Source organism: Alosa sapidissima, chromosome 19 (genome assembly GCF_018492685.1).
Source record: "Alosa sapidissima isolate fAloSap1 chromosome 19, fAloSap1.pri, whole genome shotgun sequence".
In the NCBI taxonomy this organism is placed as follows: domain Eukaryota; kingdom Metazoa; phylum Chordata; class Actinopteri; order Clupeiformes; family Clupeidae; genus Alosa; species Alosa sapidissima.
Genome location: NC_055975.1, coordinates 22858849 through 22871098, shown reverse-complemented (window position 1 = coordinate 22871098; position 12250 = coordinate 22858849). Strand labels below are relative to the sequence as shown.

Genomic DNA, 12250 nt, shown 5'->3' with positions numbered 1-12250 from the left:
GATTTCTCTCTGTGGTGTGTGTGTGTGTGTGAGTGTGTGTGTGTGTGTGTGTGTGTGCGTGTGCATGTGGGGGTGTGTGACTCACACCCTTCCTGTTGACGAGGTGTGTGCTAACCAAAAGAGAGCAAGAGCCCATTTTCATTTCCCCTAAAGAGGAACGAGCTAGAATTTAAGAAGAAGAAGAAGAAGAAGAAACCTCCAAAAGGAACACAAAGGACCCTGGGTTGGGTTTGAGTTAGAGGGGCTGCAGACATTGTGCTGCAATTGATAACTCCAGATGCATTTGATCTGTTTCATTCAACTGTAATGTCAGGTTTTCACTTCTCAACAGTTTTAAGACCAAGGAAGGACCGATGTACCAGCGGAAGACTACAATAAAGCAGAAACTGTGATACACTTAGCCACTGTGAAATTCAATGGCCTCATTTAGACTCATTTATACAAGGTTAGACACATTTAGCCATGCAGAAACCCATAATCAGAAGATGCTTTCTGAATTCATACTTTGCTGGTGTGAATTATACCATGACAGTTCACACAATGTCCAACTTCATCTTCTGCTTCATGTCATGCATAATACTGCATGTTTCCTGTAAATTATTTGCGTAGTGACAATTTAGCAAGCTATGAAAATGCTTTGTTCCTTCATCTGACATAAACATGCTCTCACACATACACCACCTCACACACACACACACACACATACACACACACACACACACACACACACACACACACACACACACACACACACACACACACACACACACGCACACACACAACACTGATGGCTTACTCATTCAGTTCATTTGAATTTCTGGGTGGCCTTGTAAAGGTTTAATAATGACTACAGTGTTGCGAATAAACCAAACAATGACCAAGGACAACCAGTGTAGTCCACACAAAATAACACCATGTTTTGAGGTTAGTTAGATGACATGACATTTCAGTTTTATTCAAGGGAAATTCTGAACTGGTCTTACTGAGATGCAGATGCAGAGTATGGGATGAACTCAAGCACACAAGAGCACATACAAAAGGGCAGCTGTTATTTAACAGCTGCTGGTCATGCTTGTTTAACACAGCAGGGCAGTGGGGCCTCTTAACCCTATCCACACACACACACACACACACACTTAAGTATTTAGATTCAGCAGACTCACAGCCACACATTACAGTCGGGATGCATGCATGCAAAAACCAACTGGTGCGCAAACATTTTCTGCACAGCGGGAAAGGTTCACGGATAGCTCACACTAACAAGTGGTAGAGAGAGAGAGAGAGAGAGAGAGAGAGAGAGAGAGAGAGAGAGAGAGAGAGAGCAACAAAGACAAAAAATCATAAGTTTTTTCCTATAAGTGAAATAGACTGAATACACATCTGTGATTTTGTTTTTCAGAGTAAATCAAATCTGCTTCAAGGCCCACTTATCTCATTACCGCTGTAATTGAGCAAATTCTGACATGGATTGATTTCTAATTAGGCAATTCAATAAGGCACATGGCATCTGCGCAGAGGGGCTAGCTCGTGTGTGTGAGACTGTGTGAGTGTGCCATGTGTGTGTGTTTTTTTTTTTTTTTTTGTCATGTTTCCAGCAGCTGAAAGACAAAACAGGATGTGGTTATCGTCATAGAGATGAGCGTTCCCTTTCAGCCAATAACACTCAAGCTTGTGAGTTTGAACAGAGAAAAGCTCTGACAATGCAAACACCACACAGAGAGAGCCAAGCACAAAAGGCGCTGCAACCAAGCTGCATTACAGGGATCTGTTTAATGCAACATTCTCATGGACCCCCGGAAAGCTCTAAAGATTCTGTGGACTGGGCTGCAGGCATCTACACAGTTTGACTGAGAAAACTTCTCCCCAGCAAGCATAGTGACACTCTCAACATCAACACACACGCACACACACAAAGACCACAGCAGGAGCCTACGGCAGCTGAAGACAATACTCTCTGTGAACCCTGAGCCTCTAAAAATAAGAGTCTCCCACTTCCTTCTTTTTTTCTCCCTCCCTGTTTCGCACACACACACACACTCTCGATCTGCCTGCAGCAGGATTTGAAAACTTGGCATGAGGCCAGACGGCTTCCCTCAAAAGTATTCACGTGTGGAATGCACGTGGCTCTGTGTGTTGCTATTAGTTGGTCCTCCCCCGTAACTCCACTTGGTTTTGTATCTTTACTTTATGCACGAGAGTTAGCGTGTGAGGAAAAATTGTGAATCAAGTCACATGCATGACCTATAACCTCCCTTATGCATTTGTGCTTGAAAACACACCCATACTAAATCTCACTCAACGTGTAATGGTACACAAAATTCACAGTTCGGTGTGTACTTCGGTTTTGAAGTGAGCTACAGTGAGCCTGTAGACACTGCCAACCTAAAATTTACTGACAATATCACCAACGTGCAACAGAAATAGTTGTCAAATGTTTTTTTTTTTTTTTTACATTAATTGCCTAAACTGACATAATGGTCCGCCACTTAATATGCGTGGGAACTCCAATTTTAAACCTGGTCCGCAAGCAAAAAAATCCCTACTGCGGATTACTGTTGAAGACAGAAATTTAGTACATTACTACCCCCCCTCACACAGAAGAACTGTCATACACAAATGCTCACGTTCTCACGCACACTTCCACACACACACTTTACACAGGCAAAGGTTTTGCTAGGGCACGTCATGGGAGTAGTGGAGAATTAACCGGCCCCTCCCCTGTGGTGGAGTTCAGGAATGTGTGTGTGGGCACGTGCAAACGACTTCAGGCCCCAGCTTGGCGGGAGGATTTGAAAATGGATTGAACACAAGCACTGTTCGCCAGTGGCTGTGTTTCTAAAATTGGGTCAGAGTTTCCCTCCCTGGGAATGTTTTTGATATGGAAGCACAAAACAGATAACACCACCGCATGTTAGAACTGTAAGTAGGACAAAACTAGGCTTAAAATTCTGTCCAGATGTTTATTCTCGCCACACACATCTCCTCCAGTACAACACACACAAGATATACACATCTGAGGTCTCCACACAGTACCACATTTGTACATATTCACAGCCAAATGTACAGCAATATTCACAATGTAATTACAAAACCTCACAACACACACACATTAGAATAGAGGTCTCTAGGGGGGAACAAGGGAGAAAAAAATAAATAAAAATAAGCAAAACAAAAGCAAAAGGTGATATTACAGGCCGTCCTGCAGCATTCCAATCAGACCTCGCTACTTCCCTGGAATACTTGTTAGTCAGTCACTTAACACACACACACACACTTCCCCAAACCTCTCCAGTCTCCCTAAACATTTCAAGTTTCAGTAATGGGTAAGTACAATACAAGGTTAACACCACAAGTCCCAGTCAGTGCAAAGCACAAGGAAGATGGAGGGGTGGGGGCAGGTTGGAGAAGTGGTTAGCTTCTTATAAGGATTCTCTGGACAGTCTGTGTGTGTACATGGCATCAGCCTTTTTGAAAGAAAATGTAAGCATGAATAACTTATATGATAAATATTTCAGGGAGACAAGCCCTGCCAAATAAATAATTCTAATAGATAGTAGAAATAAATCACAATAACCTACACACTACATCTCCATGACGCATGTGTACACACAGACACACTCGAGAGAATCCTTGATGAAACTTTTGAAAGACCTTAGAATGGAGCACACACACATGGACACTGACCATTAATATAACATTCTCACAGTAGCAGTGAGAAATCCTAAATTAGCCAAATAAAATGGAAACCATTTTAAAACACAAAACTTAAACTGAAGTCAGCACTTTAACTCAATTCAAAACATTACAATAAGTGCTTCAATTAAAAAGGGAAACATTTGAACCTGAGCTGAAATATTTCTGAATAGGAGTTGGTGTGTGCGTGGGTGTGTATGTGGAGAGTATATGGAGTACAGTATGTATGCGCAAAGGAGGATGCACAAATGGAAGTGTGTGCTGAAGTAGAATGTTGTTAAAATGGCAGTGAGAATGAGAATGTATGAGTGAGTGAGTAGGACTACTGGGTGTGGTCAGAGCTTTTTCAGGCGACTGTAAAGGTCTCGTTTGCTGCGCTCCCCAGCCCATGTGCGACTCTTAAGCCGGAACTTTCTCAGGTCTTCCCTGTAGTCCTCATGGTGCATCGGCCGGTATGACTGCGGCTCACACTCCAACTGCACAAACCAACGCAGACAGAAATTAGTGTTGTCACTACACCAAAAAGGTGTTCAAATAAGTAAAATTCAAGCAATTTCTTTGCCGTACCAACAAGCACTTTGCCTACAGGGAATGTAGTTGCATCCATTTCTCGTCTTAGTACACAACACCACGATACAAAACACACACACACCTGGTGAAGGGGGAAGAACTCCTTGTAGCCCCCCTTGAGGACGTAGAGCTCAGGGTAGTGGAGGTGGGGGTACTCGTTGAGGGCCCGGTCACGCTCGCGCACAAAGCGCGCCATGCGGGGCCCACGTTCTGAGGAGAACTCGCAGTGGAACACGATCACCACCCGCTTCCCCTGGCATGATGGGACAATGGGCGTCTTCATCAGGAAGTCCTCAATTTGCTCCTCCTGGTGCAGGTTTAACGCACCCTTGATGTGACCGCCTTCGAACTCGTATGGGTACCGACAGTCGATGACGATCACACGCTCCACAAGCTCGTTGAATCTCCCATCAAGCGCTGCCACCATCTGAAACACGTGCACAAAACAAACACACGTCAGCATACAATGACCGGATAAGAGTGACATCATGAACAGGAAGCACCACTGTGGGGATGAGATATAAGCAGAAAGAGGGAGGGGTATTTATATCTCCACTCACCATATCAGGTGTGATGTACTTCAGGTCCTGGTGTTTGCCATCAACAGTGGGCAAAGCAAAGGGCTGTGTAAAGAAAGAGAAAGTTAACCATCTCTCCAGTTCAGCCAACACAATTACAATGTCATGGTGCAGCAAGCAAGTCAGCAAGTCAAATAAATATTTCTGACTTTCAAGAGTCTTGGAACATGGGTGAGGTGTGGTGAGGGCATGTAACTCACCTTGGTGAAGTCTCCGATGAAGTTGTTGGTGTCGCTGTCCAGCAGCTTCTCAATCTCAGTCTGGCAGAATGACTTTGATCTTTGAACCTGAGCACATGCCTGCAGAGTGGGAAAACCAGAGTTAAACACAAGGTCTAAAGAGGGAAGGGTGGTAAGAGCTTGTGTGTGCAAGCATGTGTGTTTCAACAGGAGGACACGCTCATCTATAGCTGATTAGAAACAAATCACAAACAATACATTAAACTATGCCTGGGGCACCTTATAAATGGCCATTTCATTGTACACATTCAAATAGTAAACACCCAACTGGGTGTTTGAGACAATGAGTAATGTATTGCACAGAGTATGGAAAAATATGATGGCAGCGATTCATACCGTCTGTTGGGGCTGTTCAATTTCCTCTGAGAAGTGCGTGCCGGCCAGACTGCGTCTCCTCTTCACCCTGGTTGGCGTGTTGTCGTCCAGGCGCTCTTGCCTCTTGAGTTGAAAGCGCACCTGTGGGTTGGGCATGGACGGCGAACGGAAGAGACCCCGCGGCCGACACCGAATCAACGGCTGGTGGAGGGAGGGAGAGAGACACACACACACACACACACACACACGAGTCAGGCATTTATCAGAGACCTGTTTGACCAATGTGGTAGATGGCTAGCGAGGGAGGCTACCTACCAGGCCAATGTCCTCTGCGGGTTGTCTGGTGGTCACCAGGGGAGCCGTGAGGAGACTGGCCATGCCCACCGGAACGTCGGACTCATTCTGAGAAAGAAAAGTAAGAGAATGACCAAGTGTTCACATGCATACCCTCATATGAAAATGTGCACACACATACACACGCAGAGATGAAAACTAACAAAGGGCAAAACTGTCACATCCATAACGGCAACACAATGCTATTGTATTTAGTTGGCGTTATGGACGTGAGTTTTGCGTGGAATTGCACCATAACAAACATTGGTTGATTGCAACACCTCTAGAACACACACACACACACCTCCATGTCATCCAGGACATCGAGGAAGCCATCGTCATCGTCGTCCTGGAGACTGCTGGTGAGCGAGGAGCGCCGCAGGAAGAAGGGGCTGCTGTCGTCTAGTGAAGCAAAGTGACTGGTGGAGGGTGGGGAGAGCTGGAGGGGGAATGAGAAGTTTTTCACTAATGGACCCAGAGAGGTTAGACAGAATGGGTAAGAACTAAGATCACAAAAGTATGGACCCTTTCAACAAGGTAAACACAAACAATGCTTGAACATTCTATTTGGGCCCCAATCTACTTCCTCTGCATTAAGATAACATATGGAATGTTAAAAAGGAAGTCTTGTGGGGCCAACTATGATGCTGATAATGGAACTCTTGAAAGGGTCCATACAAGATTATGTCTTGGCATTATTGAGAAGGTGGTCAGTTTATTTGCTTTGTATTTCCTAGCTAAGGTCTCCTCTGCAGTGTCTCATATGCCATTATATTGCTCTAAGTCACTTTGGAAAAACACCTGCCAAATGAACAAATGTAAATGCTTGTAAGTACCATAAGTGCAGGAGCAGAATTGGGTCGTGGAGCAAAAGCATCTCTGTTGGGGCTAGAGCGGAGGCGGGAGCGCGAGACTGGGAGCGATGGCTTCTTAAACACAGAGCCATCCTGCAAGATAAGGACAAAAATATATTAGAAGACAAAAAAAAAAAAACTAACTGCTAACAGCCAACAATCACATGTGTACATAGAAACAACATGTACAGAAGTACACACCTGTATGTTTTCCTTGTTGGAGTCCGAGTGAGCCTGAGTGAAGATGCCAAAGCTTCGGGGGTCTAAATCCTTTCTCTTAAATGTGGGGCTCTCTCCCAACAACCGAGTCTAGACAAAAAGAGCTTGTAAGCACACTAGCAATGTTGTACACATATAAACAGGCACAGATTGTGCACTAAGCAAAGAATAATAAAAAACCTTTTTGACTTACCGGAAGGGAATGGATTCTTCTAATAGGCACCTTCCTGCAAGAGCAATAAGAGTGGGCAAAAATTGTTTTAATTACTCAGCTGAGAAACATAACAGAAAAACTCCCAGTGGGACTGACTGTGGATAACGCATCAGGATATTCCCCATGGATCAGTCTTACAGCGTTACACTAACCACAACTGAAATCAATAAGGAGAAACTACTCACTCGTTGCCTTGTTCGCCCACTCTTTGCATGGCCTTTTCAAACCTAAAACCAGGGAGAAAAATAGACTGTTAAAGAAAGACCTTCATGGGGAAACCGTTAACTCATTAAATTCCATCAGAGCACAAAGGCATTGAGTTCCTAGATTGCTAAATTAGTGAGCGGGTTGTTGGAAACTCCAGCAATGCCCACCTGTATGCTAAACAGCTACTTCAGAGAGAAAGAGTGTGTGTGTGTGTGTGTATCTTTTTTCCTCTTCTTGAGACAGAGGACCATGTGTGCGCCGGCTAATCCACCATATGCCCATGCAACGCTAACCCCCCCCTCCCCGGTCAGAGTCCTTTGTTGCCACCACCACGGAGACGAGAGAAAATGTATGCTGGGGGAGGGGGGGGGGGGCCAAGCAAGTGAATGAGATTGTGGAGGAGGAGGACAGGAGTGTGCCTCATTCAGAAGGAAATGGGACAAATGGAGAGAGGGAATTGGGGGTGTACAGGCGGTCAGTCCCCCAACCCCCCCACCCCACTCAATGCACACACACACACACACAATACACGCTCAGAGTGCATGGAAAGCGTGCCTTGCCCCCCCCCCCCCCCCACCATTGATAAGTGCAGCAGGACACGCGCAAACAGCTGGACAAGCAGTGAACACACCAGCCACCACATCATGGCATGAATCCTCCCTCTCAGGATGCAACAGTTGCTCTCGGGTCCTGAGCCCTTGAGACAAAGCCCACATGCTCCATGTCCATAAGCCTGTACACTCCAAATTAAATTACATTCTGCTCTGCAGTCAAAGAAAAGGTATGGACACCCCCTCTCCTCTCACCCTCCCCCCTTCCAACAGAACATCCTAAAGCCCCCCAGAGGAAAGTGAGGGAGACTGGCTCATTGGGCTAATGATCTTTAATCAGACTTTTGCACTGTGCTGGCTTGGCTTGAGGATTACTGTTATAATCTCTAACGTTATATGGTCTACTGAGAGTCTGTCTGCAATTTTGGACTGAGCAGACACGCATATACACAAAACACATTAGAGCAGCTTACGTCAGTTCAACATCCACAGTGTCTATTGGCCCAGGAGAATCCATTCCAAGACCTACAGAGAAGGGCAAAGAATGAAAAGAATGAAAATCTGACACCTGAAATTCTGGTATAAGCACAAAGTCTGGTGTCTAGTCATTATAATGACTAGGTCAGAGTAAAAACTCAGGGGAATATTAAGCAAGCATCTAAACACTCAGACGTGCAGGTTACAGAAAATTACCCATGAACAGTATGACGTGAATGGAAACAGAGTGGAACATTTTCATTCATCACACACATCACCCAGAACTCTGAATGAAATTGACGTTACTCACCGGCATCTGAGGAAGCGTCAGAGGCATAGGAAGGTATCTTTAAAAGCGGGACATTCTTCTTACGTTTTGGGGTTTCACATTGACTAAAGGAATACAAATGGTTACGGGTGAGTGATTAGGACATATCCACATGGTCATAAAAACACAGAAATCAATAGCCACATACTAGGGTTAACAGATCTGATATTAACCCCTAAAGTCAAGCAACCAGGTTATCCAGTCTCGCAACCGAAGACTGACTGATTAAGCATTAAAGTTAATGTTTTTGGTTAACGTTAGTGTCCGAGACCACAAAGGCATTCTCAAAAATACTGATATTGATCACGACAGCATGTAACGTTAACGTTAAAGTCACATTAAGGTATTAGTAAGTGAATGGATGTTTGAACCTAAGCTTGTCAGCCAGTAACTTATCACTACATATAACTAAAAAGCAGATTGCCAAGACAGTAAACTTAATTGTAACACAATCCTGGTTAATCAATTATTAGCTCGAGTACACAGCTAAATTAAGGTGATAGCACGATAGCGCTAGGCAGCATTGACATTAGCCATATTAGCGTGCTAACAAACAGTACAAACAAAATATTTCAAACAAACATGTGACAGTTACCTTCCGAGGACTGCAAGGTTGGTCATATTTAAAGCCAGATTAGTCACAGGGGACAGGACAGTTGGCGAAGCGAAAAGATTCTTCATGCAGGGGGAAGCCTTGGCATTCAACTCCGGCAAGGAGAGTTTGGAAAGCCTGGGGTTCCTGTCGGGCCTGCGGTCCTGGTGAAGGTTGAAAGGACTGAATTCGGCGTCTTGAGGCATTTCCATATTGAATATTTAAAAGCAGTGTTCTGCGTATCAAAAGCCCGAAAGTTTCAACAAAATTATTCAGTGGTGGGAATCCAATCCTCTATGATCCTTCGAAATCATAGATTAGCTAGTTAGCTGGTGTTAGCAAGCACACTGCAGAAATTGCACTGCGGAAAAGATCGAATTCTTCCTTAAAATTCGATTGCTGAGGAAAAAGTTACAGAAGCAAGCATGACGAGCGCCCTGGAAGTTCGGACTGATTAAAAATAGTAATAAATTCTACAAAGACATCTTCCTTAGCCTAGCTTCTCAGAGAGCTGCCATATACGCACTCCCTCCGACCCCTCAAACACCACTGAGATAAAAAGAAGCAAGATTGTATCCTTTATTTATGTTCAAAATGAGGAGGCCACGAGCGGTAAGCCACCTAACCAATCAGAAAGGTTGTTATATCCAGTCTATCCAATCAGCTGCGTTTCCTTTGTATCACAGCTAAGCATTTGAGGCGTGGAAAGGGCGGGCGTAATGTGAAATACAGGCTGGACATCCAATCAATGTTTTGACAATGCCATGTGATACAAGTCCACCCTGATATTGGGGCGGAGATAGGAAATTGAAGTAAAACTTGTTGCCAACTTTTCCCGCGGAAGATTTCAAGCCGTGGTTCGGAGACGCCCACGAAAACAACATAGCCAATGATTTTGCTCTTCTTCCTCAACCATAGTCTGGAGTGTAGGCCTACCATTCTAACGATACTGAATAGGAACTAATGAAGATGGCTTGTTGCATCCATATAGCTGTACATTATTAACTTTATTTTGTGACATAAGTTAACTGTAGTCCAAGGCTACCTAATAGGCTACTCAAGTAAGCTACTCAAGACTGTTGTTTTACTTGAGTAGCCTATTGAAAACTGGTGTTACAAAAAGGATGCCCGTTGCTGGAAACGCTATTAAAAGACTATTAGAGCCAAGGCTAGGCATTCTTTTTGACTCAATAATCATCTATAGCTCACAACTGTGTTATGTTAAATCCCTAAATAAAAAAATATTCGGGAAGGGTTGATTATGCCTAACTTAACAATGGCACCATTCAGTGATGTCAGCAGAGAAGACTCACCATTGAGGAACTGACTGTAGGCTATTCACTCAAAAACCCTGTTTTTGTAGGCTAGCTGAGTCAATAATAAGAAAGTGACTGTGTACATGTTTGGAAATGTGTGTGTGTGTGTGTGTGTGTGTGTGTGTGTGTGTGTGAAAAAGTAGGCTAATCTTCCATCCTTTAGGTTTCGGGGGGGGGGAAAGGAAGGGCATAGGCTACTATAGACCTACTTCTGTGGTAAGAATGTCATGGGGACAGACACAGCATGTTTATGTGTGTGTTTCTCTACACGCAACAAGTGATGCGTCTATGTACCCAGTTGAACCCCAGTACGGCAAGCCTAGGCTAGGCTACACAGAGGCACAAACCAAACTCCACAACCCCCACAGGAGTATGACATCGAACCTCCTGCTGCTTCTCTGCAGTTTGCCCAATGCCATGGTTACCAACCAGACTCCTTCCTCAGGGGTGGCCTACATACACTCACACAAAGACACCAGGAGAAGCCTGCCTAAAATGTTGGTTTAAATATACTATCCTCAAAATCATTGTCCTGTATGTTTGCTAGTTCTGATGATGAAATGATGCATTCATTTTAGTTTTTAATGTTCTGTTGTCTTGTCTCCTATCGCAGACTACTTTTCTTGCCCCTCCTTTGGCTTTGTTGCAATGTGGCCTACTGGATATGAAATCGAAAACCAATCATCTAATTTTATCATCCACTGTGATGGCTGAAATCAAGCCCCACGGTAAAATATGACTCAAATATTTTGTTTCTTACAAAGACACCAGGAGTAGCCATGCCTAAAATGTAGGTTTTATATAGTTTTAAATCTAATTTCAAAATGTCCTATGTTCTTTCTGTTGTATTGTATCTAGGTTCAGTCTTGTTTGTTTTTATATTTGGCTTATGTTTTCTCCCATCACAAGTCAACTAGCCTTTTCCCGCTTTTACTTTGGCTTTGTTTGTTACCATGTGGTCTAGTGGTCATGAGAAAATGGACACCAGCAATCCCATCTCAGCCATTATATCTTTATACACTGAATTAGATAAAACTAGGCCCCATCCATACACAAATACATAAGCAGACAACAGTCATATACTGTTCCTTATGAATGAATTGGAAGTATAATTCTATGGTGGTTTAGCTAGGACTGAGTTTTATGGTTGCAGTCTGTATCTAACCAATATTGTTTTGTTCTCTCCTGTTTACAAAAACAAATGGTTTAAAGCTGTAGTCAGTTTGTCAGTTTTCATGCTCACAAAAAGTTAACAAGAATCGTTCTACACACAAACTGGAAGAAAAACAAAATGGTCACAGTGTAAGGGGAAAGTTTGCCTAGCACATCCCTTCAATGCTAGAGATAAACCAACAGAGAGGAAATTGTTGTGAGGGAAAAGACACACCACACTGTTTGATCAGTGAAATACAGGGATATCTTTAATCAACCGACTCCATGATAAAATCAATATAACATATTAAAGTTGTTACTGACTACATTGGGTTGTGAGACACATGTGCTAGTGTATGAATGGTGAAGAAAGTGGATGGAATGTATTGCTGACTTGATTGATTTAAACTGAGATAACAGAAGGCATTTAGAAGTTAATAATTATTTCAAGTGCTCAACTGACTCACATCCTGGCATCACAGTGAAAGGAAAACTGGAAGCACTGAAAACATTAGCTATCATAAATAAAAACTGTTTTAACCTTGTGAGGTTAAAATGTTGTTACATTGTTGTTGTGTAGATTTGCTTGGTTGGTCAGGTTTATTTGGTTTG

At 43.5% G+C, this 12250-nt stretch overlaps 1 protein-coding gene across 1 annotated transcript; it reads right to left on the bottom strand.

Annotated features, from left to right (window-relative positions):
• Positions 1-2946: 2946 nt before the first annotated feature.
• On the bottom strand, positions 2947-9744 carry cdc25b (cell division cycle 25B). Its single transcript, XM_042072453.1, has 14 exons — positions 9174-9744; positions 8561-8643; positions 8247-8298; positions 7201-7242; positions 6995-7028; positions 6784-6891; positions 6565-6675; positions 6033-6167; positions 5711-5797; positions 5417-5596; positions 5042-5140; positions 4824-4886; positions 4346-4690; positions 2947-4169 (listed from the first exon to the last, which is right to left on the bottom strand). The coding sequence occupies exons 1-14, from the start codon at positions 9380-9382 to the stop codon at positions 4029-4031; spliced, it is 1689 nt and encodes a 562-aa protein (XP_041928387.1). The 5' UTR covers positions 9383-9744; the 3' UTR covers positions 2947-4028.
• Positions 9745-12250: the final 2506 nt, after the last annotated feature.

Coding starts and splice junctions, on each gene's coding strand:
- cdc25b (XM_042072453.1), bottom strand. CDS start 9,382: ATGGAAATGCCTCAAGACGCCGAATTCAGTCCTTTCAACCTTCACCAG. Junction 8,644..9,173: donor AACCTTGCAGTCCTCGGAAG/GTAACTGTCACA, acceptor GTATTCCTTTAG/TCAATGTGAAACCCCAAAAC. Junction 5,798..6,032: donor ATGTCCTGGATGACATGGAG/GTGTGTGTGTGT, acceptor TTTCTTTCTCAG/AATGAGTCCGACGTTCCGGT.